This window comes from Camelus bactrianus, chromosome 13 (assembly GCF_048773025.1).
Source record: "Camelus bactrianus isolate YW-2024 breed Bactrian camel chromosome 13, ASM4877302v1, whole genome shotgun sequence".
NCBI classification, from domain to species: domain Eukaryota; kingdom Metazoa; phylum Chordata; class Mammalia; order Artiodactyla; family Camelidae; genus Camelus; species Camelus bactrianus.
This window is the reverse complement of record NC_133551.1, coordinates 46,314,741-46,340,582: the sequence shown is the minus strand read 5'-3', so window position 1 is coordinate 46,340,582 and position 25,842 is coordinate 46,314,741. Positions and strand designations below refer to the sequence as shown.

The 25,842-nt window shown below is 40.0% G+C and overlaps 1 protein-coding gene across 3 annotated transcripts in view; it reads right to left on the bottom strand.

The window, feature by feature from the left end:
- Positions 1-248: 248 nt before the first annotated feature.
- Positions 249-25,842, bottom strand: part of PIK3R3 (phosphoinositide-3-kinase regulatory subunit 3) — an 84,024-nt gene continuing 58,430 nt past the window's right edge. For all 3 annotated transcript variants that reach the window (XM_010950795.3, XM_045513516.2, XM_010950788.3), the window contains 5 exons: positions 18,836-18,978; positions 16,505-16,681; positions 9,845-9,919; positions 9,234-9,404; positions 249-3,380 (listed from right to left, as the gene is read on the bottom strand). In XM_010950795.3, coding sequence (XP_010949097.1) covers positions 3,182-3,380; positions 9,234-9,404; positions 9,845-9,919; positions 16,505-16,681; positions 18,836-18,978 — 765 coding nt within the window. In that variant the 3' untranslated portion in view covers positions 249-3,181. The remainder of the gene's footprint in view (positions 3,381-9,233; positions 9,405-9,844; positions 9,920-16,504; positions 16,682-18,835; positions 18,979-25,842) is intronic.

The window sequence follows — 25,842 nt, the reverse complement described above, 5'->3', positions numbered from 1 at the left end:
GAGCAATTGATAGCAGAGGGCCCAGCCAGGTCCCCATCTGGACCCTCTGCTTTGAGGCCACTGAAGCCTCACAGAGACCTACTGTGGAGTCTTAACTGGCAACAGAAACCACCTTGAAAAACCAGGAATTTTCCAGATGCAGTTCTTGGCCGAAGAGGACCATGAGGCTGGTTCCTTGCCGCAAGAAGAGGAGACCCATGGAAGACGCCACATTGGCACTCAAAGCTTCTTCGAAGCACATGAGGTCCAAAGTAAGTGGAAGGTCTCATCAGGGCTTGGAGACGGGGTAGGGGTGTTATTGGGAAGTCCTCAACCTTGGCCAAATCAGTGGTGGGGACACAGCTAGCCTATACAGGCCTGAGCCATGGCCAAGGTTTAACATCTATGGCCAGATGGAGACAGAGCATTGTTCTGTGAAGAAAGCTCAACCTGGAAAAGATAGGCCTAGGACTGGTGTCCACCCAGCTCCAAGCTACTTCCATGTTGGTGGTCAGCTTCTCTAGCCAGGAAAACAATGAGCCCCTCTAGTCTTGGTCTGTCCCTTTACCTGCCTCAGTGAGGCTGCAGTTAAGATGCCAAGAGAGAATCCCAGGGCCCAGATTACAGAATAGGACACAGAGCTAGATTCTGACGAAGGAGGCCAAGACTCACTGCCAAGACTGGAGTAAAGGAGCTGCAGGATACCCCTCCAAGTGGTTAGTAGACTGGTCCCCATACCATTTCCACTGGCTCAGGATCAAGCAAATCATGGGGCAACTAGTCAGAAAAGACACTTTCCAACTTCTCAAATGATCCCTAGGTCTTAGTTCCCACAAAACAACAAATTCAAGAATGAAAAACAGGAAAGAAACATAAAAGTAAAGGAATGTAGGACTTAAGAGTAGCCCTTCTCCACAAGCCAGCCCAAGTGCGGATGGCAGACGGTGCTCGTTCTTTCCCTCCACACCCTCAATGCCTGCTTGCCACAGCAACACCCAGCTCAACGTTACAGGCGTGTGTCCTCATTCTCATTTTCACTTATTTTAAAAGAGACATTCAGAACACACTAAATTTTAGTACCAGAAAAGGGATTCCTCGCACCCAATCTTGAGCATCTAGCTGCTTAAGCAGGTTCAACACCAGGTGCAAAGCCGTCAGGTGTTCCTAGTAGCAATCAGTCTGGCATCATTCAGAAAAATGTTCAACATTTCAACCTGGCAATTTGGGGAAGGGATATCCAGCTGGCTGAATATCAATTAAGGACTTAGGAACGAACAGTGACGCTGGAGGGGGATTCATTTGTCTGCCTCAATCCTGAAACTGCAATGTAACCAAGGAAAAGCCAAAGATATGCCCCGTCCCTTCCTAGTCTCAGGGTTAGTAACTCGGGAGGTTTTTCCCCAATTTTTTAAATCTACAACTATTTCTATGTCATGGTCCATTCTAGACCCTGTCACCAAGATAAGTGCTCAGGGAAAGCAAAATGTGTTTCTTTCATCCCCCAAACGAGAGCTTTCCCAGCTGTAAACCTTATTGGCTTCTCTAGCTCAGCCAGGATGCCTGACTGCACCGCTTTGGGCTCAAAACAGCTGACTCACCCTGAGCCTATTATGGTTCTAGGATTGGCTCAGAGGCAGCTGGACTCTATTTGTCAAATGAGTGTTGACTGATGGGGGTGGGGCATAACGGAGGTAGGAGTAGATACTGCCTCCAACTCCATTCGCCTAGCTTCACTCAGCTGGAAGGCTTAAACTACATGGAGCAGAAGATTCCTGGCCTAAAATCAGGGCCACTGGAGCATGAGGACAGTCTGTGCACATCATCTTAATGGCAGGATCACAAAAAAAGGCAAAGAGAAAAGCTTCCAAATGGCTTCAACTAACAGTCTAAACTCCAAGCCATCATTTCCTTTCCTTGCAAAAGTTTCAAAAACCACTGTATGGAAGCACGTGGGTAATGCGGTGTGACCCCTGCCCTGGACACCAGAGCCCCTGGGTCTGTGATTTACTGAAGTCCCTGGCCACACTCTGGCTCCCTTCCAGCTACAGCCTTAGCCACCTACGGCTCCCCTGGGCCCTACCCAGAAACGACAGGAGATGATGGGAAATTAAACCATCTTGACTATTTTTGCAGGGCCTTTAAACTTGGGGAAGCACATATAAGAATGTTGTTCTATGTCATTATTTGGTATATCAAGCCATCTAAAAGCACTGGATTGCACCTTTTCTTTACTCATACAAACAAGTTACAAAGGTTTCAAACAACAGATCATTCTTTAGGCTATGGAAACACCACACAAGCACCAACTTCATTTTATGATTCAAAGCTCACCAGCCCACAAAAAGAACACTAGTCCTTATCTCCGAGAAACAAGGGCAGGGCAAAAGGAGTTACACTGACCAATTTTAGTGTTTGCTAAAACTAACATTCTAATTTCCTTTTATTTTCAAGTTTTGGTACAGAAGTGAGCATTCAGATACTAGTGCCACCTTGTTCCATCAGACCTTAGTCTGGCAACAATCACTGTTTTGCTGGGATCAATTTGGTTTCTAAACAATGCTTCTTTAGAGGCAGGAGCTACTGAGATGCTGATGCCTAAATTACGTTGGTTAAGAAATTAAGTACCTTCGGTTGAAAGTTTTTTAATCCCCCTGACTAAGATTCTTTAAATGAAGTCCCAAGCCTCCCCATTTTCCTTTGGTTGTCTTTTTTACCAGATGCCATTCTACCACAGAACCGAATCTGCCTTCTTTTGGGGAGGACGTTAGGAGAGACTGCCAGATCAAAACAGAGCTCCCGACAGAGCCCCGGCCCACCACACTCCCCAAGGAACACGACCTCTCAGGAAAGAGGACATGGACTCTTCAGAGGCTTCCAGACACAACCCCCACCCCCATCAGGCCTAATGTGTTCTGTAGAGGGTGCTTGGCTAAACAAAACAAAAACCCCAATGAAACAGGCTTTCAAAAAAAACCGCTTCTGCTTCCAGCTCCCTATGTCAGCACAGCGGCCCGGCTGAGTCCCAGAGAGCCTCAGGCCCCTGGCGCCCCGTCCTGGCCGGCTGCTGCTCGGCCTCTCCACTTCACATTCACAGAATCACTTCTTGTGCAAAACAAGCAGTCTACGTAGAAAGAATGCCCTCATAGTCTAATAAAAACTGTAGAAAAGACGCTAGAGAGCCACCTCTCTTCCCACTCCCTCTTTATCTGCAGAGCGAGGGCATCTGTGCGTGGACGGGGTAGGCCAGCCTGACGTTGAGGGAGTCGTTGTGCTGGACCAGGGACGTGTGCTGGTAGTGCAGCACCAGCTCCTTCAGAGAGCCGTACAGGTTGTAGGGCTCCGCGAAGCCGTAGCCGCGAGCAGTGCTGTAGATCACACAGTGCTTCACTTCCCCGTCGGCGCTGCAACAACACAACACACACGCACAGGGGTTAAGGTGGAGGGCGGCAGACGCATGGACCCCATGTTCTGCAAAAGAGAAGCAGAAGTCTCCTGGCGACCAAAGCTCATATATGTCCCACCCCTGTGTCCCCCCACCCCTTACAGACTTTTAGACTCGTCACAGGGATATGCTTCATCTCCCACCAAAACCTGGTGGAGCTAAAATGGATGACTGTGTTTTAATCACTCAGCTCTGGGTCTTCATTAGGCAGAAGGCACTGGAGAGGGGCAGAACAAACCAAAAAAAAAGTTTTTAAGTGTACAAATCAGTGGTTTTTAGAACATTCACAAGCTTGTGCAACAATCACCACTATTTAATTCCAGAATATTTTCGTCGCTCTAAAAAGAAACAAGGTACCCGTTAACAGTCCCTCCCCCTAGACCCTGGCAACAACTAACCTACTTCCTGTCTCAACGGTCTATTCTGGGCATTTCACACACATGGAATCATACAGGATCCATCTTTTCCGTCTGGCTTCTTTCACTTAGCACACCATTTTCAAAGTTCTTCTGTGTGGAGGCATGTACTGATACTTTATTTCTTCTCACCACTGAGTAACAATATTCCATTGTATGGGTATACCACAATTTAGTTATCCATTCATCAACTGATGGACACTTGGGTTGTTTCCAGTTTTTGGCTATGATGAATAATGCTACTCTGAATATTTATAAACAAGTTTTTGTATGGACACATGGTTTCAGTTCTCTTGGATGTGTATCTAGGTGTGGAACTGCTGAGTCATATGGTAAAATGGTTTAACTTTTTGAGAAACTGCCAAACTGTTTTCTGAAGTGGCTGCACCATTTTAAATTCCTGCCAGTGGTGTTTAGAGGATTCCAATTTTTCCACATTCTTGGCCACACTTACTATTGTCCATCTTTTTGGATTATAGTCATCCTTCTGGTATCTCATTGTGGTTCTGATTTAGAGTTCCCTAATGACTAATGATGTTGAGCATCTTTTCATATGCTTATTGACCATTTACATATCTTCTTTAAGCAAATGTCTATTTGAATCCTTTGCCCATTTTTAAATTGCCTTTTTATTGTTAAGAGTTCTTTATGTATTAAACACTAGTAGCTTAGATATTTGATTGCAAATATTTTCTCCCATTCTGGAGGTTGCCTTTTCACTTTTTTTATAGTGTCCTTTGATGCAGACAAGTCTTTGGGACAAGTAAGTCCAATTTATCTATTTTTTATTCTGTCATTTGTGCTTTTCATGTGTAAAAGAATGCTGCCTAGTCCAAAGTCACAAAGATTTATGCCTATGTTTTCTCTAAGTATTTTATCTTTTAGCTCTTATGTTAGTTCTATGATACATTTTGAGTTAATTTTTTATATATGGTGTGAGGTAGGGGTCTAACCTCATTCTTTTGCATGTGGCTCACCAGCTGTCCCAGCACCATGTGTCAAAATAACTATTTTTTTCCTCATTGAATGGTCTTGAGACCCTTGCTGAAAACCAACTAACTGTAAATGTAAAGGTTTATTTCTTGGCTCTCAATTCTATTCATTGATCTACATGTTTAATCTATGTCAGTACCTCACAATTTTGATTACTAGCTTGCTTGGAAGTTTTTTCACTGGGAGGTATATTTCAACTTTTTTCTGTTCTTTCAAGATTATTTTAGCTGTTCTGGATCCCTTGCATTTTTATATGAATTTTAGGATCATCCTGTCAATTTCTGTAAAAAGCCAGCTGGAATTTTTGATAGGGATTACACCAAACATGTAGATCAATTTGGGAAGTGCTAACATCTTAACATTAAGTCTTTTGATCCATGAACACAGAATGTCTTTCCACTTATTTAGGTTTTCTTTAAGTTCTTTCAGTGATATTTCACAGTTTTCACTGTAGCTCTTGTACTTCTTTTATTTTAAACCTAAAATTTTAAAATCATTTTTATGCTATTATAAATAGCATGTGTTCTTCATCTCATTTTCAGATTGTTTATTGCTAGTACATAGAAATACAACTGATTTTTGTATCCTAATCTTCTAACCTGCAACCTTGCTGAACTCATTTACTAGCTCTAATAGTTTACTTCCTCCTTTCCAATCTGGATGCCTTTTATATCTTTTTCTTGCCTAAATGCCCTAGCCAGAACCTTCTGTACAATGATTAGAAGTGGTGAGGGCAGACATCCTTGTTTTCTTCCTGATCTTAAGAGAAAGCATTCAATGTTTTACCACCTAGTATATTAGCTGTGGGTTTTTCACAGACACCCTTTATCAGGTTGAGGAAATGCCGGAAATGCCCTCCTAGACCTAGTTTGTTCAGTGTCTTTTAACATGTAAGAGTGTTCAATTTTGTCAAATACTTTTTGTGAATCTACTGAAATAACCAGTAGATTATTGTCAGCTGATTTTTGTCCTTAATTCTATTAATACGGTATATTACATTGATTAATTTTTTAACATTCTACTTCTCATGCGTTCCTGGGATGAATTCTACTTACTCATGGTTTAAATCCTTCTTATATGCTGCTGGAGTTGCTCTGCTAGTGTTTTGTTAAAAGATTTTTATGTCTACAGTCATAAGAAATATACCCTCATAAAATGTATTGGGAAGTGTTCTCTCCTATTTTTTGGAAGAGTTTGTGAAGGACTTGTGTTAATTCTTTTTACAATATTTGGTAGAATTCACCAGTGAAGCTGACTGGACCTGGGCTTTTCTTTGCAGGTAGTTTTTTAAATTAATAATTCAATTTCTTTACTTGTTATAGTTCTATTCAGATTTTCTAGTTCCCCTTAAGTCGGTTTTGGTAGTTTGCATGCTTCCAGGAATTTGTCCATTTCATCTAGGTTGTTTACTTGTTGGCATGTAATTATTTATAGTATTCTCTCATTATCTTTTTTTATTTCCATAAGGATTACAAGTAGTGTCTCCTCTTTCATCCTGATTTTAGCAATTTGTGTCTTCTCTCTCTCATATGTGTGGAATGTGTGTATGAGTCCAGCCAGAAGCTGTCAATTTTGTTCATCTCAAATTCTGGTTTCATCGATTTTCTCAACTGTTTCCTCATCTCTATTTTATTTACTTCTGTTCTAATATTTACTGTTCCCTTCCTTCTCCCTGCTTGGATTTAGTTTGCTCTTCTTTTTCTAATTTCTTAAGGTGGAAGAAGATTAGGTTATTGATATGAGATCTTCTTTTTTAATATAAATGTTTACAGTTATAAATGGCCTTCTTAGCACTGCTTTAGCTGCATTCCGTTAAGTTTTGACATTTTGTGTTTCACTTTTTTAACTCATCTAAAAGTATTTTCTAATTTCCCTTGTTTTCTTTTTTTGATCCACTGGTTATTTAGGAATGTGTTGTTTACTGTCCACATTTGTGAATTTCCTAAATTTCCTTCTGTTTGTAATTTCTAATGTCTTTACATTGTGGTTATAGAGAACATATTTTATATGATTTCAACACTTTTAAATGTATTGAGACTTGTGGCCTAACCTGAGGTCTATCCTGGATAATGTTTCATGTACACTTGAAAATAATGTGTATTCTGCTGTTGTTAGATGGAGTATCCTAGACATGTCTGTTAGGTATAGCTGTTTTATAGTGTTGTTCAAGTCTTCTGTTTCCTTGTTGATTTGTCTAAATTGTTCTATCCCTAATCAAATTTCTTATCCCAAATGGCAACAACAATAAGGATCACAGTGCTCACTACCTGACTCCCTAACCTAATGGAATACATGCATTGCTGGCTGTAGAAAAGGCTGTAGACTTCAGCAATTTCTTCTGAGGCTTCTTTATGATATCATTAACAGAAATTAAAATGGAAAAGCAAATGAGTTCCATGCCTTGACTTCCTGCTACGTATCATTTTAATTTTGCTATGAGAGTCTCCTAAAAAACTGAACTTATTCATTCATATCTATACTTCAGAAAATGTCTTAAGTAAATTGGGAAATCACTGTAGGCAGCCTTTTTGTAGCTAGAGTGACTAGAAAACAAGTGGCAATCTTTGTGATGCCAGGCTCTTTTGCTTTCAACCATCCTCCAAGTGAACCCCAATATGATATATGACTGCAGCTGGCTTTCATAGGCAAAGGAAATCCACACTGCTTTGGACTTGAGTCTGGTAAAGTCTGTGGCTAAAGGAAGGAGAAAACAGATACTATGCTGTACTCTAGACATTAACACAACATTGTAAACCAACTACACATACATTCATATATATGTACATAAAAATACAGCTCCCCAAGATACTCAAGCTGCTCCTTGGTCTCCCAGAAATTAGCTGAGCTGCTGGGCAGCTCCTACAATCAGCCAAGTCCTTAACCCACAGGCTGCCACCCAATGACCTGGATGAGAGTGAGGGACTAATGAACCGGGCTTATTGCCTTCTTTCTTTTTTATTGTTCTTAAAAAAAGATCTCAAATCCTGCAAGAACCATTCCCTCCTGCCATTTCCATTCAGATAACTTGAGTATCTGAGCCCAGGTCAGAGAGAAATGAAATGTTTCAAGTAGCTCTATCTTTGGATAACAGTAATCCAATGTACTTTTTCAACTCCTCCCCCAGTTTTTGCCCATAGATACCCCACTACTCATCCTTTCAAAATCCAGCTCAAATGCCACCTCATCCACCAAGTCTCCCAACACTCTTTCTCCATCAGAATTAGCTCTTCATGCACACAGCCTACTAATGATACCTATGTCACAGTGATTCTATTTACCTTGGATAATTAATTGTGAAATGAAGAAAGCATGGTGCAATAGACAAACATGGGCTTTGAAACCAGGTAAAGTTGGGTTCAAACTCTGATTGCAGCATGACAGAGATAGACCACTAAGGACAAGACGACCATGTAAAGCACTGAGCGCTCTGTTAATATGCATGTCTTTTGTCAGACCTCACCAACTTGCCCTCTTTGAGGGCAAAATTATCCTGTCATCTTTGTTTGCCTCCTGCCACGCCCATCAGTAGCATCATTATCATAATATTAGTAGATAACACTTACTTACCACGTTCCACGTTCCAGTGCTGATCAAAGCCTATTACATTACATATATTAACTCATGCAATAGACAGTATTATTATTAACCTTATTTTACAGATAAGAAAACTAGGCAAAGAAAGGTTAAGTGACTTACCCTAGGTGACACATTTGGTGAGTAGTAGAGTCAGGATTTGAATCCAGTATATCTGGCACCTAAGCTTGCTCTCATAACCATCCTCCTACACCTCTACTCTAAGCATGGTCTTTGTCAATGAAAACAGTTGCATTTTTAAGGAAATACACATAACACTTAGGCAAAAGCTGACTGAGGAATGATTAGTTTTCCCCAGAATTTCACTTTCCAATAAAAAGGAAAATAAGACTTTTCCAAACAAAGTTATAAGATCTTCTTACCGAAAACATCCAACATCTTCTACCACTACCCCAACAGAATACTATTTACAAAATTGAGATAGTTTGTCTTCTGAAGTAAAAACAGTTCTACTTCTAATCGAGCCTTCCTTAATCTGACAATGAAGGCCAAGTTAGGCATGCAGGAGACTACTAAAGAATTAAGATTCAATTGAAGACCTCAAATTACTTTTCACAGATACCTGAAATCCAATAGCAACAATGCAGGGCCTAATCTGCTTACCATTTAAATTACAATCCCCCAAATAATTTCAGATGATATTTCTCCTAAAGTAACTGTTTTCTTTGTACAAATATTAATGGTCTAAGAAAGTCATGGGTCCTCATTTCACTGCACTTCAATTGATTTGATCTGAATTTTACGAGGGTCGATTTCTTATTAACCAATGTGGCAGTTTCCAAAAGGTCATAGCCCCAGAGAATACTTACACCACAGAGCAAGCGTAACATCCTTTCTTGCTACTCTCTCGAATTAAGAATGCACCATCAGGTTTCCCGTAAAGCAAGTCCTCTGCTTGTACTCGGTTGATATCCTCAACAAACCAGGTTTTCTCATCATAGTGGGGCAGGTTTTCATCTTCCTCATTGATAAAATAGGTCCTAAAAATTAAATGTTAAAACATTATTCTAAGAATCAGGTTGCTTACATCTAAAAGTAAATTCATGAATAAAACTCTCTTCTAAATCCTTAACTACAAAATGACAAAGTGAAAATGCAATTACTTGGATATTTTTTAACAACTTCATCATTTGCTATCATGCAGAGCGCACAGAATTCACATGTCCCATACAATAAGCTGACACATGAACGTCTGAATGAGCAATGCTTATTATGTGTCCAGGCTTCATCCAGTGCAGGAGGTCTCTGAGCTCAAGTGCCTTTGGGTAACTCCTGAGGCAATTCAATTTAAAGAGATGCAAAGTTCTTGATTCAATGTCCTCCAGTAACAAAGAGAACCAACATTTAGCAGTATTAAGAAGGCCCATGTCTTATACTGGGAACAAAGCCCTCTGACAGAAAGGTATAGAGAAGAACTTACTCATCAGCATCTTCATTCTTGATTCCCAGCCAGGCATTTAGACGCTTCTGCCTCACTCCTTTGTGATTGAGCCACCTGCCAGAGGGAAGACACCAATGTCACTATCCGTGCAAACTCTGCCTGGACAAAGTAGACCCGTCCAAGCTAACCAAACTTCCAAAGTTCAGGAACCTCTTATTTTCCACAGTCCCACCAAGAGTGGCCAGAGATTTCCCTAAACTAGTTTCTCCATTACTTTTCCTTCAGCTTTCTGAAGAAAGGCAGAAACACAGAGCTACCTGAAATCAGGCATCTCGCACTCTTCACTGTCCTTTTCTGGAAGTTCTATCACTGCAAGCACACACATCCATATGCACTCAAATACAACGGGACACTTGTTTCTGAAATCATTAGTTAGGTGAGCATGGTGTCACATCTGCAATCTCTACTCACCCAGAAGATGCAACTCCTCTGTGGCCTACTACACTGAGTTCAAAATTCTAAAACAGAATTTCAAGGTCTACTTTCGTACCTAAGCAAACCACAAGAAATTCAGGGTGGCAACCTGTATAATTAATACAAACTTACTTCATCACCAGGCAAATCATCGTATTTTAAAATATACCAACATTTAGATGTAAAATGATATAAATCATTACATTTAGTTCCACTGAGATGGACGATGGTCTGAAACTTGAGTGAAGTTATAAAAACTCTCATCACTGTCTGCCAACCAGGCTCTTGATAGGTTCAGATCTCATCAGAAACAGCACCTCCTCAGGGAGGGCTACCCTAACTCTCCCTGCTTAGGCAGTCCACCAGTCACACTGTCTGTACTTTACCTTAATTTATCATCTTCCCAGCACTTGCACAAAATTCATTGTTTTATATTTTCACTTGTTTATATTTGCCACCCCCACTAAAACATAAGCTGCTTTAAAGAAAGGCATCTGTCCTGTTCCTGGCTATTCCGAATGCTAGAATCAGTGCCAGCACATAGTAGATACTCAACAGTCAGTATCTACTGTCAGTCAGAAAGTAGTCAGTAAATATTTGTAGGTGAGTGCTTTTAACAAAATCTTCAGGGTCAACTCCAAGGTCACATTGTTTCTCTCTGACCCAAAAGTACACTAGATAACTTGGCATTACACCTAATTTCTGTCTGTTCTTCTAGACAGGTTACACAGCCTTTCTCAGTAAGACATGTTCTTCAGTTAACCTGGATTTCATTTTTATGTTTACAGAAACTGGAAAACAGCTAACATACAATCTTGATAGAATTCATTTAATAACAAACCCCCTCCTACACCATCACTTCTCTTAGCAAAATATCCAGACACCCTCATCTAAACGTTCTTATCATTCAAAATTTTCTCTCCTTGAAGAACTGATCTTTCCTTTATTAAATAAAGAGACAAGCACACTGGGTGAAAAATAAACAAACTGCAACCACATTTTCTCTCAAGTCCCCGTTTTCTTTTAGCCACTAACCTCTTTACACTGAGCTTCCCCTCCTGCCACAAGGGATGTGGGGACACCCGGGGAAAGCCAGGAGAAAGAGAAGAATGTTTTGGTTCACCCTTTATCTCCGATGGCCTCTGCCTTCTGACACAGGCAACTTCATCTACCACTATAGAGTTCTGAGTCCTTAAACATCTAATAGCAATGCTAGGAACTGGCTGGCTTTTAAAAATAATTTTTAAAACGCTCAAGTAATTTTAGTGAGTATGTTAATTCATATTTAACTTACTACTATTGAGTAATGCCTAGATCATATGGAAGTAGCTTCTATGGGAAAAACCTGAACAAAGCATCAAAGACCTAACATCCAGTTCTCCTTCTGTTACTAATTGTGTGGTCTTTTTTTTTTTTTAATTTCATTCTAGAAAAGTTACAAAGTTGAAGTTACAACATAAATTCAGTGCATAAAAGATACAATTATTTTCCTTATGTTCAGTTTCATTTTTCAAAATAAAATCCCTAATCAAACTGTCTTTTTGTTTACTACATACTATGACATTTTACTTAATTTCTATCAGTCAGGGTCTTGGCTAGAAGCAGAAGGCACAGTCAAACTGGTAGTTGAGGAGAGCTGACTGTTTACAAAGGTCTGGAGAGGTTTTGGAGAAACTCTCAAGGGATGATACAATACCCTGGGTCTAGCAATAGTGGGAAGCCATAACCTCTCCTAGGATTGAGGAATCAGTCAGCTGGAGAGAGCAGCGACCTGAACTCAGAGAGTACTACATGGAGAGTGCCACCGTTGGTGGAGAACGGGACACAGCCACCTCACAGTCATCATCCAGGGAGGAAGCCGGAAAACAAATACTCTTACTTCACCCTTCTGCCCTCTCATCTCCTGCCAGTGCCTCCAAATAGCCACAACTAATTAGAAGTCAGAGTGCAAATAGATTCATTTTCTTCGCCACAGAGCAGGGTGGGGAAAAGATGAAGAGTAGAAATTGTGTGGGCAAATGGAAAATTCCATCCTTTGAAATGGATGAACTTTAAGTGGACTTTTTTCCAGGACCTATTATCCTCAGGTAAAGAAGATGGCTTCTATACTCAAGGAGTGTTTGGCCAGAATAAGAGAATAGGACTTTTAGTGGCTTATTTAGGACATGTTTTAATGTAAGATTAAACTAACTTTTGTAGTCACAATGTGTACCTTCACTTAACATTTATTGACATGGTAATGTCCTTCAGAATTCCTCATACACACTGCTGCCCCATCCTGCCTCTCCAATTCTGCGTTTGGAAAGTTGACTTTTTGGAGCTGTAAGATAACATTTATTCAAATTAAGTTTTATGATATTCAGTTTGGATCACAGTTTCAGTCTCCTGGGATCTTTCTGGACCTGGATATTTTATCATCTATCTTATCAGCTGCTCCTCCTAGCTTTTTGTCATCCTAAAATGATCAGCTGTTAAAGATCATCCAATCATTGATAATAACATTTTAGGGCATGGCTATGGATGGACTCCCAAGGCACACTACCTCAGACTACTCTAGGATGGCAATAATTCAGAGCATATTAGTCAGGCCAGACTAAGTCATGCTGCAGTCACACACAAATTGTGTGGTCTTGACCAGCCTTCCTTTATGCTTCAGTATTCTCTTCTAAAAAATAGGAAACCTACTACTCCTGTAGCTTTATTAAAGTTATCTTAAGAAAAATATGAGAAAAAAATTAGCTGGTGTTAGCATATCCTTACCTAGTCCCCACCTCAGCATGTAGGAGGGGAAAATATGTATATATGGTGTCCTTCAACCCAACTACTCCCCTCCAAAAGAAAAAAAGTTTGTGTTTCAGTCCAAGAATAAGAATTACACTGGGCAGTCCCTGAGAGAGAGGGATAAGAAAATAACACTTTGAAGCTGAGGCAGTCCTGAAAGAGAATTTATGCTTCCCTAAAGCATGGCTAAAGAATTAGGTGGGGTGACAGAAAAGGGTTCCCAAGCACAAGGCACCCTGGATGGAAGGCAAAGTTTTAAGAAGCAGAGTCCATCGGGAGCCAGTAAGGAGATGACTTTGAAGAGCACCTCTGAATTTTATGGAACAGTGGTATTTAACCAGATGGCAGGACCCAGTGATTAGGGGTAGAGGAAGCACCCAATGATGGCAGTGATGAGGGACAAGAAACCTGTACTCCCCACAGACTAGTTCCTGGCACTACATCAGGATGACATTCTTATACGATCTGTGAGTGTGTGTGCACGCGCGCGCAAGCGTGTGCTCACAGAAGGTAGGAAAGTCTTAGTTAAAACCGAGATAAAATATTTCCTTTATAACCAGGCAGGTGGGAACTGGGAATAAATTAATTTTAATTTAAAGAAAAAGAGGATTACAACTTGTCTTGCATTAAGTTTTACGGACAGAACTTCACACTCCCTATATAAAATTGAGATAATCTAAGACATTTTGAATAAAAAATTCACTGTGAAAAATGTAAAGTTGTAAGAGATAAATTACAGAGTGATTAACTACTCTAAAAACCCAGACCATCACTGATGGAAAAGTAAAATAGGGCAGCCACTGTGTAAAAGTCTGGCAGTTCCACAGTTAAACAGAGTTACCACATGACCCTGCAACAATTCTACTCCTTGACATACTCAGGAGAACTGAAAATCTATGGCCATACAAAAACTTATACATGAACGTTCAGAGCAGCCTTATTCACAATATCCAAAATTCAGAAACAACCTAACTGCCCATCAATTGATGGAGAGTTAAACAATATGTAGTGTATATCCATACAATGGAATATTATTTGGCCATAAAAAGGAATAAGGTACTGATATATGGCTATACATGGATGACCCTTGAAAACATGCTGAGTGAAAAAAGCTACTCCTAAAAGATTGCATATCATATGATTCCATGTACATGAAACGTTCAGAAGAGGCAAACCCATAAATACAGAAAATAGAATAGTGGCTGCTTAGGGCTGGAGGGAATAGGGTGATGGGGGATGACAGGTAAAAGGGTACATGGTTGCTTTTTAAGGTGATGACAATGTTCCAAAATTGACTATGTTGATGGTTACATATATCTATGAATATACTGAAAAATACTGAATTATACACTTTAAATAGGTGAATTGTGATGGGATGTAAACTGTCTCTCAATAAAGTTGTTTTAAAAAACAGAACACACCACGCTCTACAGAACCCTTTGCTTACAAATTTCCCAGTACATATTACTCAAAACTCATTATTAATACCCCTATATTATTATGGCAAGTTATTCTTTATTTTGAACTTATAAATTTAGGTTTATGAATACCAATAAAAGTAAACGGTAGGGGTATTAATGATGAGTTTTGAGTAATATGTACTGGGGAATCTGTAACCAAAAGGGTAATCATGAACACTACTCCTGATGAAAAAGAACTGCAAATGAACAACCAAATTCCTTTTTTGAAAAGGAATTTTAAGGGGTTTTATATTTAAGAAATGAAATTCTCTAAGCATTTAAGGATATTCTAGAAAATAGTACATTGGGATCTCAGAAGAGAATCTCAAAAAATCCTTACGGGCTCTGCGGTGAGAAGTCAGGGGAACATCTACAAGCAAAGGGGGCTTGATGGAACTAATGACAATCTCCAGTTTGGTGCTGCAGAATTCCAACCAATTCCAAGTCCAAAACAGGACCAAAGAGGGCTCATATGCTGTATCATACAGCAATGTTCATACATAGCACACATTTTACAACCTCTGTCCTTCAGGACCGACTGTACAGTTTCAGCATTAGAGCAGACTAAGCCCACCAGTCCTAGCGCTGTCTTTGTTAGAAACACCAAAGCACGGACGCTGGACACTGGACAATCCTCCCTGAAGCAACCCTTCCAAAAGAGGTAACGGTTTTCTGTGTCTCCCTAAACATCCTGGCAGGATACGAGCAGGTCATGGCTTACCATCCATGATGTTACCTAACCTCTCTTCTATTTAGCTCACATAACTTGTTAAAGAACTTTCAAGGTCTGGTTTGCCACTTAGTCATGCACCTTGGGATGATATGTTTCTTAATATCTCATTGCTTCCCAAGGCAAAGGAGTACTTCCATTCACTCCTTTGGTCCGTGGTATAGCCTCCTGGGGCCTTTCTTCAGCTTCATTATGTGACCAGAACCACGTAAGCATTCCAAGAGCAGACACACCCTGCTTTTAGACAAGGGCACCTCCTTCCCTTGTTTCCAAAGCTCTTCTGTATGCTTTGTGTACTTGCTTGACTTTTTTTGGCCACAATAGCAAACTGAAAGATCTCTAGAGAAGAGGATTACTAAAAACTACTCAGCATAGTGTAGTTATAATTGTTTGCCCCAAAACTGTACCTTAAATTCCTTTACTGACAACAGTCACTGTTTCAACCCCATAGCTTCTACTTTATCCCTTCCTCCTTTCTCACACAAAGAAACCCTGAAGTCTATGGAAAATCCCGTCAAAGTCTTCACTCTGTCTCCTCCTGCCAGGAGTTTGAATTAAGTGTGTTACATGCATGAAAGTCAGGCATAAACATATTTCATCCATTCATCACTAGAACTAAACCTAATATATTTTCCTTTCTTGTGGATTCTCTCCTTCTATGAAGCAGTCATCCAGCCTTTTAAAAATCGAATCCACACATCTTGTTCTGATAATATATTTTTCAATCTATTTGTAATATATATTATATATATCATTATATCTAGCCAAATCACATAGTTTTCCATCACTCCTCAGTATGCCACCTTTCATACCTGCTATAGACACATTCCTGTTACTTAAGTGGAGGATTTTATTTCTTAAATATAAAAACCCTTCTAATGGCTTGTTCTCTGTACTTATTTGTAGGCCCCATTCTCAGTGTCCTTGCCTGTGCCCATGAGGGGTAATTTCTGTTTCTATGCTTCTCTGTAGCAAAGATTCTAGGTTTTGTGTTTTAGGCAAACATTAACCTGTACTTTTTAAGCTCTATCACTTTGTTCATCTATATGATTACAGTCCTACCTTCTGATTGGCCCCACACTTGACTTCAGGTGGACTCTGGTACCCCTGCAGCTAACAAGACTGCTTCCCTAAACTCTTACAATCTTATTGGCCAGTTCTCAATTACAAATCTCTTCTTCTACCTCTAGCGTCTCTGGTGCCAGCACAAATTGGTGGTGGTGGTTCCCTCCCACACAGGCCCAGAACACTCACACGAGGTGCTGATCTCGGATCTTGCGCAGCTGGATCAGGTCAGGTTTGATACTGTTCATTTTTTTATCTATTTCCCGGTTGTCCAAAGCTTGTTTCTTCAAATCCTGCTCTAGACGCATTTTGCTATCATGAATCTCACCCAGACGTGATTTCAATTTGTCATAATTCATCATAATTCTGTGAAAATATGTGACATATTAAGGCTAACATAGGAACCAAGCAGAAGCGTTCTCTAGTGTGAACATAGTCCTAATTCCTTAAGTGTGGCGGACACCTGTTGTTTTTGCCCAGCGCACACCCACTCCCAGTCTCCTGGTACTGCACCCTGACGCTCCCTGCAGGTGAGGGTCCTGCCCCCATCACAGACATACACAGCCTACGCTGGCCAGTAAGAGCATTCCGTTCCCTCCTATCCCTACCTTAGGCCACAGGAACTTGTTCAAGAATGGGAATAATACCCAAACTGACCCAGTGAGGGTCAGTTCTAGGACTCTTGCTAGAAATATTGCAAACAGATTCTCTCTTTCCACTGGGATTGGTAAATTATGAACATGTGATTCTAGCACTCCCAGCAGTTAGTACCACTACCTCACAGGAAAAGCCTGCCTGAGGACAAAACCAACACAGAGAAAAACTGAGACAAAAGACAGAGAATGAGGAGAATCCTGGTGATCTTGTTTGGGCCCTGGATTCAGCCATGACTGAACAAGTAAAGCTGGGTTACTGTGTGAATTAAATGTGGTAACACATGTAAAAGGAATAAACAATGTGTGGGACATCTTGGTAAGCCCTCAGGAGATGATGACCCTAACTTCCCCAGCACACCAAGTTTTGCTGTGTTCTGAACCCCAAGGCAACAAGTGTCCACATTACTCATTTGTCACTCAATAATATATAGTTTTTATATTACTATTAAAATTTCATCATGCTACTTTACCTCCTTTTGCAACTAAACTACAAGTTCTTTTCTATTTCTTCACTATTAATAATTGTCATTTATTGATTTCATATGTCAAGATACAAACACATGCCTTTCTGTACCATGAATGTGTGTGTGTGTATTACTTCATTCTCACAGCACTTCAACAAGGTTTTATCCATAGTTTTATGGAGGAAGAAACAGGCCCAGTTAAGTAACTCACCCAAGGACACACAGCTAGTAAATGGTTAACCCTTAAGCCATACTGCTTATACTACACTTAATCCTATTCTTATGCACACAGAAGTACACTAATACTTTGGTGCTAATATGAGAAATAATTTTGCTTTCCATACACATATGATTCATTTTTATTATGTACTTTTTTTTACTTCTCAGCCCACTGTTATTTGGCTCAGTCTTCTAATACCTCACTAAATTTGCTTTGATAAAGGCTCTTTAGTTGTGAGATCCAATACTTCTCATGCTTCTCACTCTCGCACTCTCTGTGCAATGTAATCTCATCCTTAGTATCTACCATCACCTACACACATGTGCTTCCCAGATCCTGTCTGTACCCTGAGTTCCAAACAACCAGCTGCCTGCCCCTCAGATAAGTCTATCTGGGTTCTCACAGGAGCCTCACACTTACTGGGACCAACTCCAAACTCCCCTCATGTACTTCCCATTTTGGGGAATAATACCATCGCTTAGTCACTCATTTCAGAAATCTACGAATAATCTTTGGCTTCTCCCACACCTGCCATATCTTGTCAGGCATCAAGTCTTCAGCATTTCTGTTAACTCCGTCTCCTTTCCTGCCATTGCTCTGGTTCAGGCCTTTACCATCTTTTAACCTGATGACCACAAAGATGCAGTCAGTCACCTGCAACAAGCAGGCTAGTCTTCCTGCCTATGCTCTTGTTCTGCCTTCAATTTATTCTCAGACTGCTGTTGTTGGTTTTCAGTTCAACAACTATTCCATGAGCACTATGTGCTCTCAGGCACCATAATATGTGCTGGAACTATCAGGGAAAATAAGCCAGCATTCTTACTCTCAACAAGCTTGCACTTCATGGGTGTGACCCTCAGTAAATGTCACAAGAGGGATCAGGACCAGATACTATGAAGGTAGGGACAAAAAGCTTCTAAACTACTCCAGGGAATCAGAGAAGATTTTTCGAGAAAAAGTCACATCTACAGCTGAGTCCCAAAAGATGAGCAGGGGTCAACAGTTAAGGATGGAGAAAGAATGCACAAGTGAGGAGGGTCAGTTTGGTGCTTTAAGTGTGAACAGCAAGTAATTCCATACAGCAGTTTGAGGCGGGGTAAAAGCAGACATGACAGAGATCACTGGAGAAGAAAAGACGTCTTGTCTTACTGATGCACTTGGAGGTATTAGGTAGATTTACCGTTCAATTTCCTTTTCATTCCCTTCTCTCCGAAATCGCTCAATATATTCTTTGCTATGTTGTTCTTGTGTGTGACACTGCTCTTCAAATATTTTAATTGTTTCATTAAAAGCTTCAATTGCAGTCCTCTTCATCTGGATTTCCTATAGGAGAAAAAACAAAAACATATACTTCATTATTTTTTGAAACCTTAATCTTTTAAAACAAATCTTACAGTTCTAGTTATAATTCCATATAAGATCAAATTAAGAGGGCTAAAATGAGGCCCTTTATTAAACTCTTACCCTTATTACTTTTTTGCAAAAGACATCATTCAAACTCTAAAATAAAAGAAAAATAACTATTACCTGCAATATAGCTGAGAACCCCAGAAAGTCCTCTGAGTTACTAAGAGAGATGAACCCTGAAGACGAGGATAAAGTTCTGCCTGTGTAACTACTGTAGTGCTGACCCGCAAAAGGCACTGAGGGAGTGAAGAGAAAGCACGGAGGAGTCCACGCGCCAGCGTGCAAACCCTTATTCCCAGAAGAGCCCTGTAGAGTCTATTTACTCTTACCTTCATTTCTAAAGCATGTCATTTTCCAAACAGATCCATCAGTAGATTAATCTGATTATAAGCAGAAAGTGAAAAGGGGAAGAATAACGGCTAACATCAGTTGCCGAATAAGATGAAACACTAAAAACTCCACAAAGCAGAAGCCCAGGAGGCTAGGCCAGTCAGCGCCAGGTAAGCAGCCCTCCACGTTTCAGTGAGCTCTGAGGGCATCTGTGCACTTTAGCACTGAATCAAGAGTCCCCTAAAATCTTCAGAGAGGGTTAAATTTTGTTCAGTATACTTCAGAAAGTCAAGAAATACGTATAAAGGTCTAGAAAGATTACTATCCCGAATGTTTACAATTTTTAAAGTTTTGGTGCTTATGGGATAATTCCTCAACTATTTAGCACTGGTTAATTTCAACAAATGATTACTGAGAATCTACTATATAGAAAGTACCACCTGGTGGTAAAGAGATTCATAAGACATGGAGCCTTCCCTCCAGGATTCAGAATACACAGGTGAAACAGATTTCTGAACTCTAGTAAGGCTTTGTTTCATGTCATGATACTGGCAATAAAGTGGGCTGAATTGGTTACTGCTTTACAGAGGCTTCAAGGGGGTGGTGACATCTGAGCTAGATCTCAAAGCACTGGGGTAGGAGGAGAAAATTCAGCATTGCACACGGATGGCAAGGCATCTACATGAAATAACAGTGGATGTTCAGGATCAGCAACAGCTCAGTAGGTCTGGAACATAAGGGACACCAGTAGATGAGGGACACTAGAACCTTGTGATGTTATATAATTGAGGTTACAGCATACATATCTCAAAGAGCCCTATAAGCTTTATTGGAATGCACATATCTAAATATCAAGCTATAAATTCTACAACTCTCAAATTAGAGTGGAGGGTCTTAGCTCCCTTGGCAAGGTTAGAAATTACCAACAAAGTTCTGGCCTGTATCATCAAAGAAAACACCAATAATTGGACTTTACTTACACTGGTATACGTGTCAGTAGGTAGGGCAGCAAAGGGAAAAGTATTTGGTATCACTGCCAAAGCAGCTGCTCCCCCATAAATAATGCCACTATACCTACCACCAAAACTATAAACCTACGTGTCTTTACACCCCTTCCCTCCTTTCTCTTCCCTTTTATCTCCATGTGCTCTGGGTCACACCTCTTCTTCCTTTCTCAGGTACTTCATTCCATCACATCAGCTAGCCCCTCTTCATTCACGCTCCCAGGCTAATGGTTCTTTCTCATCAGTGTACAAACAAGTTCTAGTAACACCATTTGAAAAAATACCCCTTAACCCTAAATCCTCTTCCAGTCACAGTTAAGTGTTAAAAGAGTTTATATGAGCTCTCTTTCCTTGTATCTCATTCGTACTGCAGCTCACTCTATTCTGGCTTCTGTACTCTCCATTCCATAGAGACTGCTCTTTCCAAGGTCACCAAGGATTTCATTGCCAAATTCCTGCCTCTAATTCCAAGCCATCACTAAATCCTATCACTTTTCCTCCTAATTAATGTAATCCAGATGTCAAATATCCCCACTTGCAGTCTGTTCTCACCCTGTGCCAACTCTGACTCAGGATACACCATCTCTTCCCATTCTCTGGGAAGAATTTGACTGCATCAAACCAATCGAGATTTTTATCTAAGATTTCACAGGAAAAAAAAAAAAACCAGAGGTCTCTAACACTCAGAAATAGAGGAGGTCCATTCTTTAATTTCCCCTCAACACTTATAGTCCCAGCAACTCTCCTACACTGCTAATCACTGGGTCCCTCTGGATCCCTCCTCTTGTCCCCCACCTCCCAAAGCTTTAAGCCTCCAAGGCTCTTCTCTGCTCAGCCCCATCTCAAGTCTTGCTCTCAATTCTCACACAGAGAAATTAGTCCTCTTCTAGCTTTTTTGGTTGCTTCTATTCACCCCCATTCCCTGCTCCCCAACCAGGGATTCCAAGTCCAGAACCCAGTCTCATATCAGCTGCTCAGAATTAGTATTCTGCTGTTAAGTCCCCAGTATTATGAAGCATGTTTGCAGCATGTGCAGCTTTCTCTGCTTTCTCCAGCCATGGCAAGAAAGCAGAAATGCAGCCCTGCATGAGCCAAAGCCATATGCAACTTTGGCCATTTTTCCTAGCCTCCATTCACAGGAGGGTTAGCCCTCCCTGAGCTTTCAGTTCATACCAGGAGTCTGACTTCAGAAGGCCCTTGACAAGGGTGGAGTGCTTTGGTTCATTATCTTGTAAAAATTCATTCAACAAACAACTGAACACTAACTATATGCCAGGCATTATTTGAAGCACTTGGGAAACGTAAGCGAACAAGCTTAAAATAAAGATTTCTGCCCTCCTGGAATTTATAGTTTAGGGGGTTATGTAGACTATAAATAACAGGTATAACATATAAAGTAATAGCAAATAAATTACATAGTTTGTTAGAAGGTAAGACATTATGGAAAAAAGAAAAGTAGAATGGAGAAGGAGAAGTGAAATACGAGTTGAAATTTTAAATGAAGTTGTCAGGTAGGCCTTGCTGAGATGACAACACTTGAGCAAAGCCCTGAAGGAGATGAGGGGGTTAGCCAGGTGATTATCTGGGGCAGGTGAGTGTTTCAGGCAAGGAATTAGTGCAAATACTCAAAAGTAGGAAACAGGTCAAATGTACTTGAGGAACAGCAAGGAAGCTAGTGTGGCTGGAGTACAGTGAGGACAAGAGTTCTAAGAATGAGGTCAGAGAAGAAGAGGGGCACAGACCACACTGGGCATTGTAGAAAGGACTCTGACTTTGTGTAAAACGCGAAACCAGAGATAGGTTTGAAACAAAACAGTGCTATGATCTTACTTACGTTTCACAAGCATCACCCAGCTGCTATGCTGAGAACTGCTCAAGAGGAGGGGAGCATGGATAAGGGCAAGCAGACCAGTTAGGAGGCTTCTGCGGCAAATCAAGGCACAAAACGACAGCGGCTTAGATCAAGGCATTAACGGTGGTAAGAAGGGGTAGGTTCTGGGTGTATTCTAAAGGTAAAGTTAACAGGAGTTCCTGATGGATTGGACGCAAGGTATAAAAAAGAGAGCCTAGAATGACTTCAAAGCTTTTAGCCTGAGCAAGAAGAAGGGACATGGTAACTCTCAACTGAGATGGGGAAGGAGAAGGTAGAACAGCCCTGAGATGGAATATCAGAGTTCTATTTTCAATACGTTAAGTTTGAGATATCTATTTAAACATCCAAGTGACGCTGAAGAACAGGCCATTGGATGTATGAGTCTAGAGTTAAAAGAAGTTAGAAGAACCAGACATAAGTTTGGGAGTTACTGGCAATACAGATGGTATGTAAAGTCACAAGATTGTCTGAGACACCAGAGAGCGAAAGACTAACTAGAAAAGAGAAGAGGATCACAGTCGAAGAGGAGAAACCAGCAAAGGCTAAGAAGGAGCTACCAGGGAGGTCAAGCTATCAGCTGTCTCTGCTTATTTCCAGATCTGGAAGTTCCATTTATGATGATTATTATAGGCTTCACTTCCACCTCTGATCTACAGAAATATTCATACTGTTTTTGCATACAGCCATGGGCTTTTAATGTGTATCATTTTTAGCATGAAATATAGTAAGTGCATAAAAAATACACAGCTTAACAAATTATTATAAAATGAACACTCACTACCAGCACCCTAGAAACTTAGAAAAACCCCCTGCGTATCTTTACTGGATCACAACTCCCTGCCTTTTCCCCCTCCGTCTCCCCTGCCTTGATAATAACACTGTCCTGCCCTTTACGATGATCATTTTCTTGTTACTCTTTACGGTTTGGCCACTTGATGCTCCTAGCCAAAATAAAAAAGTTTAACACTTACTTGGTTTTCTTACCTTATATGAACAGACTCGCATTATACACATACACACATATATATATACTCTTGAATCTTTTACTCAATATTCTTTGTGAGATTAAACAGTGTTATATCTTGCCCTTTAAATAAATATACACATACAATTACAGACATCCATCATTGTTTTATCTGATGCAGAGGAAAGGGATTAAAGTATGCTTTTCTGACTAATGCACATTGTATTTAACAAATATTGCCAGAGTACTTCATGCTTTTGCAAAATAGGGCCTCATCTCTCCGTCTGTGTTTCTAGAGTCAGGCATAGTAAGTATCAAACCTACAGTAGGTATTCAATAATTGTTTTTGGACGGTTGTACTAACTTTTTTCACCCGATTCTCCCTCCTCCCTCTCTCCCTCTCCCTCTCTCACACACTCACACACACACTCTCTCTCTCAAATACAGCTGTGGTTGCTAGTATCTCCATCTTACAGATGGGAACTTAAAGCACAGACACTCTCTCAGGGGACATAACCAGTTTTTAGCATAACCAGGATTAGAAAATAAATCTCTTAAATTCCAATTCCGTTAATTTTGTATTTTTAAAGAAGGTAATACATACATAGAGGGGAAAAAAATACATCAAACAATATAAAAGAATAGTGAAGATTAAGTTCCCTACTCCTGGACTTTCACTGCCTTAATTATCCTCCCCAAAGGTTATATCAGTTTCTCACCAGAGATATTCTGAGGACATATAAACATATCACCTCCCAAGTTCTTTCTTTTTAACCATAAATGACCATATAAAATTTTGCTACCTCACTTTTTTACTTAGATACCTTAAAAATCACTAAAAAATCAGTAAATATAGACTGCCTAGTCTTTTTGATGGTTATAGAATAATTTCATTCCATTTTGTTAAAAAGAAAAGGCCATTTTTATTTTAGAATAATATATGCATATTATTATTTCTGTTAGTACCTCCTTCTTTCTATTTTAACTGTATTTTTCCGAGATCTCTCTAATTCTATCACCCAAAACATCCCAGCATATTTTTTCCCCAGCACATTTTTATAAAGTCTTCTCCCTTCAGGTGAGCGGGCCCACCCAAAGCTGAAATCATGCTGCACACACAACTCTAAATGCTGTCTTCTTTACCTGAAACTACATCACTAGCATTTCTGGGCTTGTCAGGAATTCCTAAGAAGCACTTAATAACAGCAGTTGCCTCTGGAGAATGGGGGCTTTTACTTTGTATGACATAATTCATATAGAATTCAGCAATAATTTATATTTAATTTAAAATACATATTTATATAACTTTTCCACTTTAAAAAAATCAAAAAGTTTTGAAATAATTTCTGAAAATTATTTATTAGTTATATAATTTTCTCTGTATGTATGATAATTTCACCCCCTCAAGGTTGACCACTTATGTTGATTCAATCTGAAGAAGTCTCAGTAACTTTTTCCCCAGTCTACCTCAAACACTAGCCTCATCACAGATAATTCATCTGGACAAGGTAAAGAAGTACAGAGAAACTGAAATGTGTGGGAAAAAAAAAAAAAGCACACACACACAGGCACCCTACAGACACAGCATAAATATCAAAAAGGGTTATTGAAATCATTCTGAATAAAAGAAAACCTGAAAATAAAATGATATCAAAATCTCACATAGGAAAAATGACCAGTACAGCACTCTGGCCACTGTAACTCCAACCTTTTCCCTATCAGCACTACATCTCATATCTAACCTGTAATCCTCACAGGCCAATATCCTCTAATGAACTCCTCCAGTCCTGAGGTTCCTTGTGCAGTCTCTACCTTTACACTGCCCACCACAGACACTAGCCTAGAAGTAAGATCAAGGGCTTTGGGGCTGGGAAAATCAAGAACATAAATACTAGGGTCAAAACAAGATACCAAGAGGAACAGAAATACTGGAATAGCTCATAGCAACTAACCCTTTCACAGATAACAATTATAAACTACAGACAAAGACATTAAAAAAAAAAAAAGTATTTCATATTACAGTCAAATTGTCAAAACACAAAGACAATCTTGAAAGCAGAAAAAGAGAAACAACTCATCATATACAGAAGACCCTCAATAAAATAGCTGATTTCCCATCAGAAACCATAGAGGCCAGAAGGCAGTGGGCATATTTAAAGCCCTGAAAGGAAAAAAAAAAAAACCTGTCAGCCAAGAATTCTATACCCAGCAGTACCATCCTTCAAGAATGAAGAAGGGAAAATTAAGGTATGCCTGGATAAACAAAAGTTGAGGGAGTCTGTTATCACCAGACCTGCCCTACAAGAAATGCTAGAGACTCCAGCAGTGAGAAATGAAGAGGACACTAGACAGTAACTCAAAGCCACACGAAGAATAAAAGTAAAGGTAACTGCAAAAGTAAATACAAAAACCAGTATTTCTGTACTTTTGGTTTGTAACTCCCCTTTTTTTCTAGATGATTTAAAGCACAAATGCATAAAACAATAATTATAAATATGTGTTAATGGGTATACAATGTGTAAAAATGTAATCAGTGGCAAGAAAAATATAAGGGGGGAGGAATAAAGACACACAGGAGCAGTGTTTATACCCTACTGAAAACCTATTTA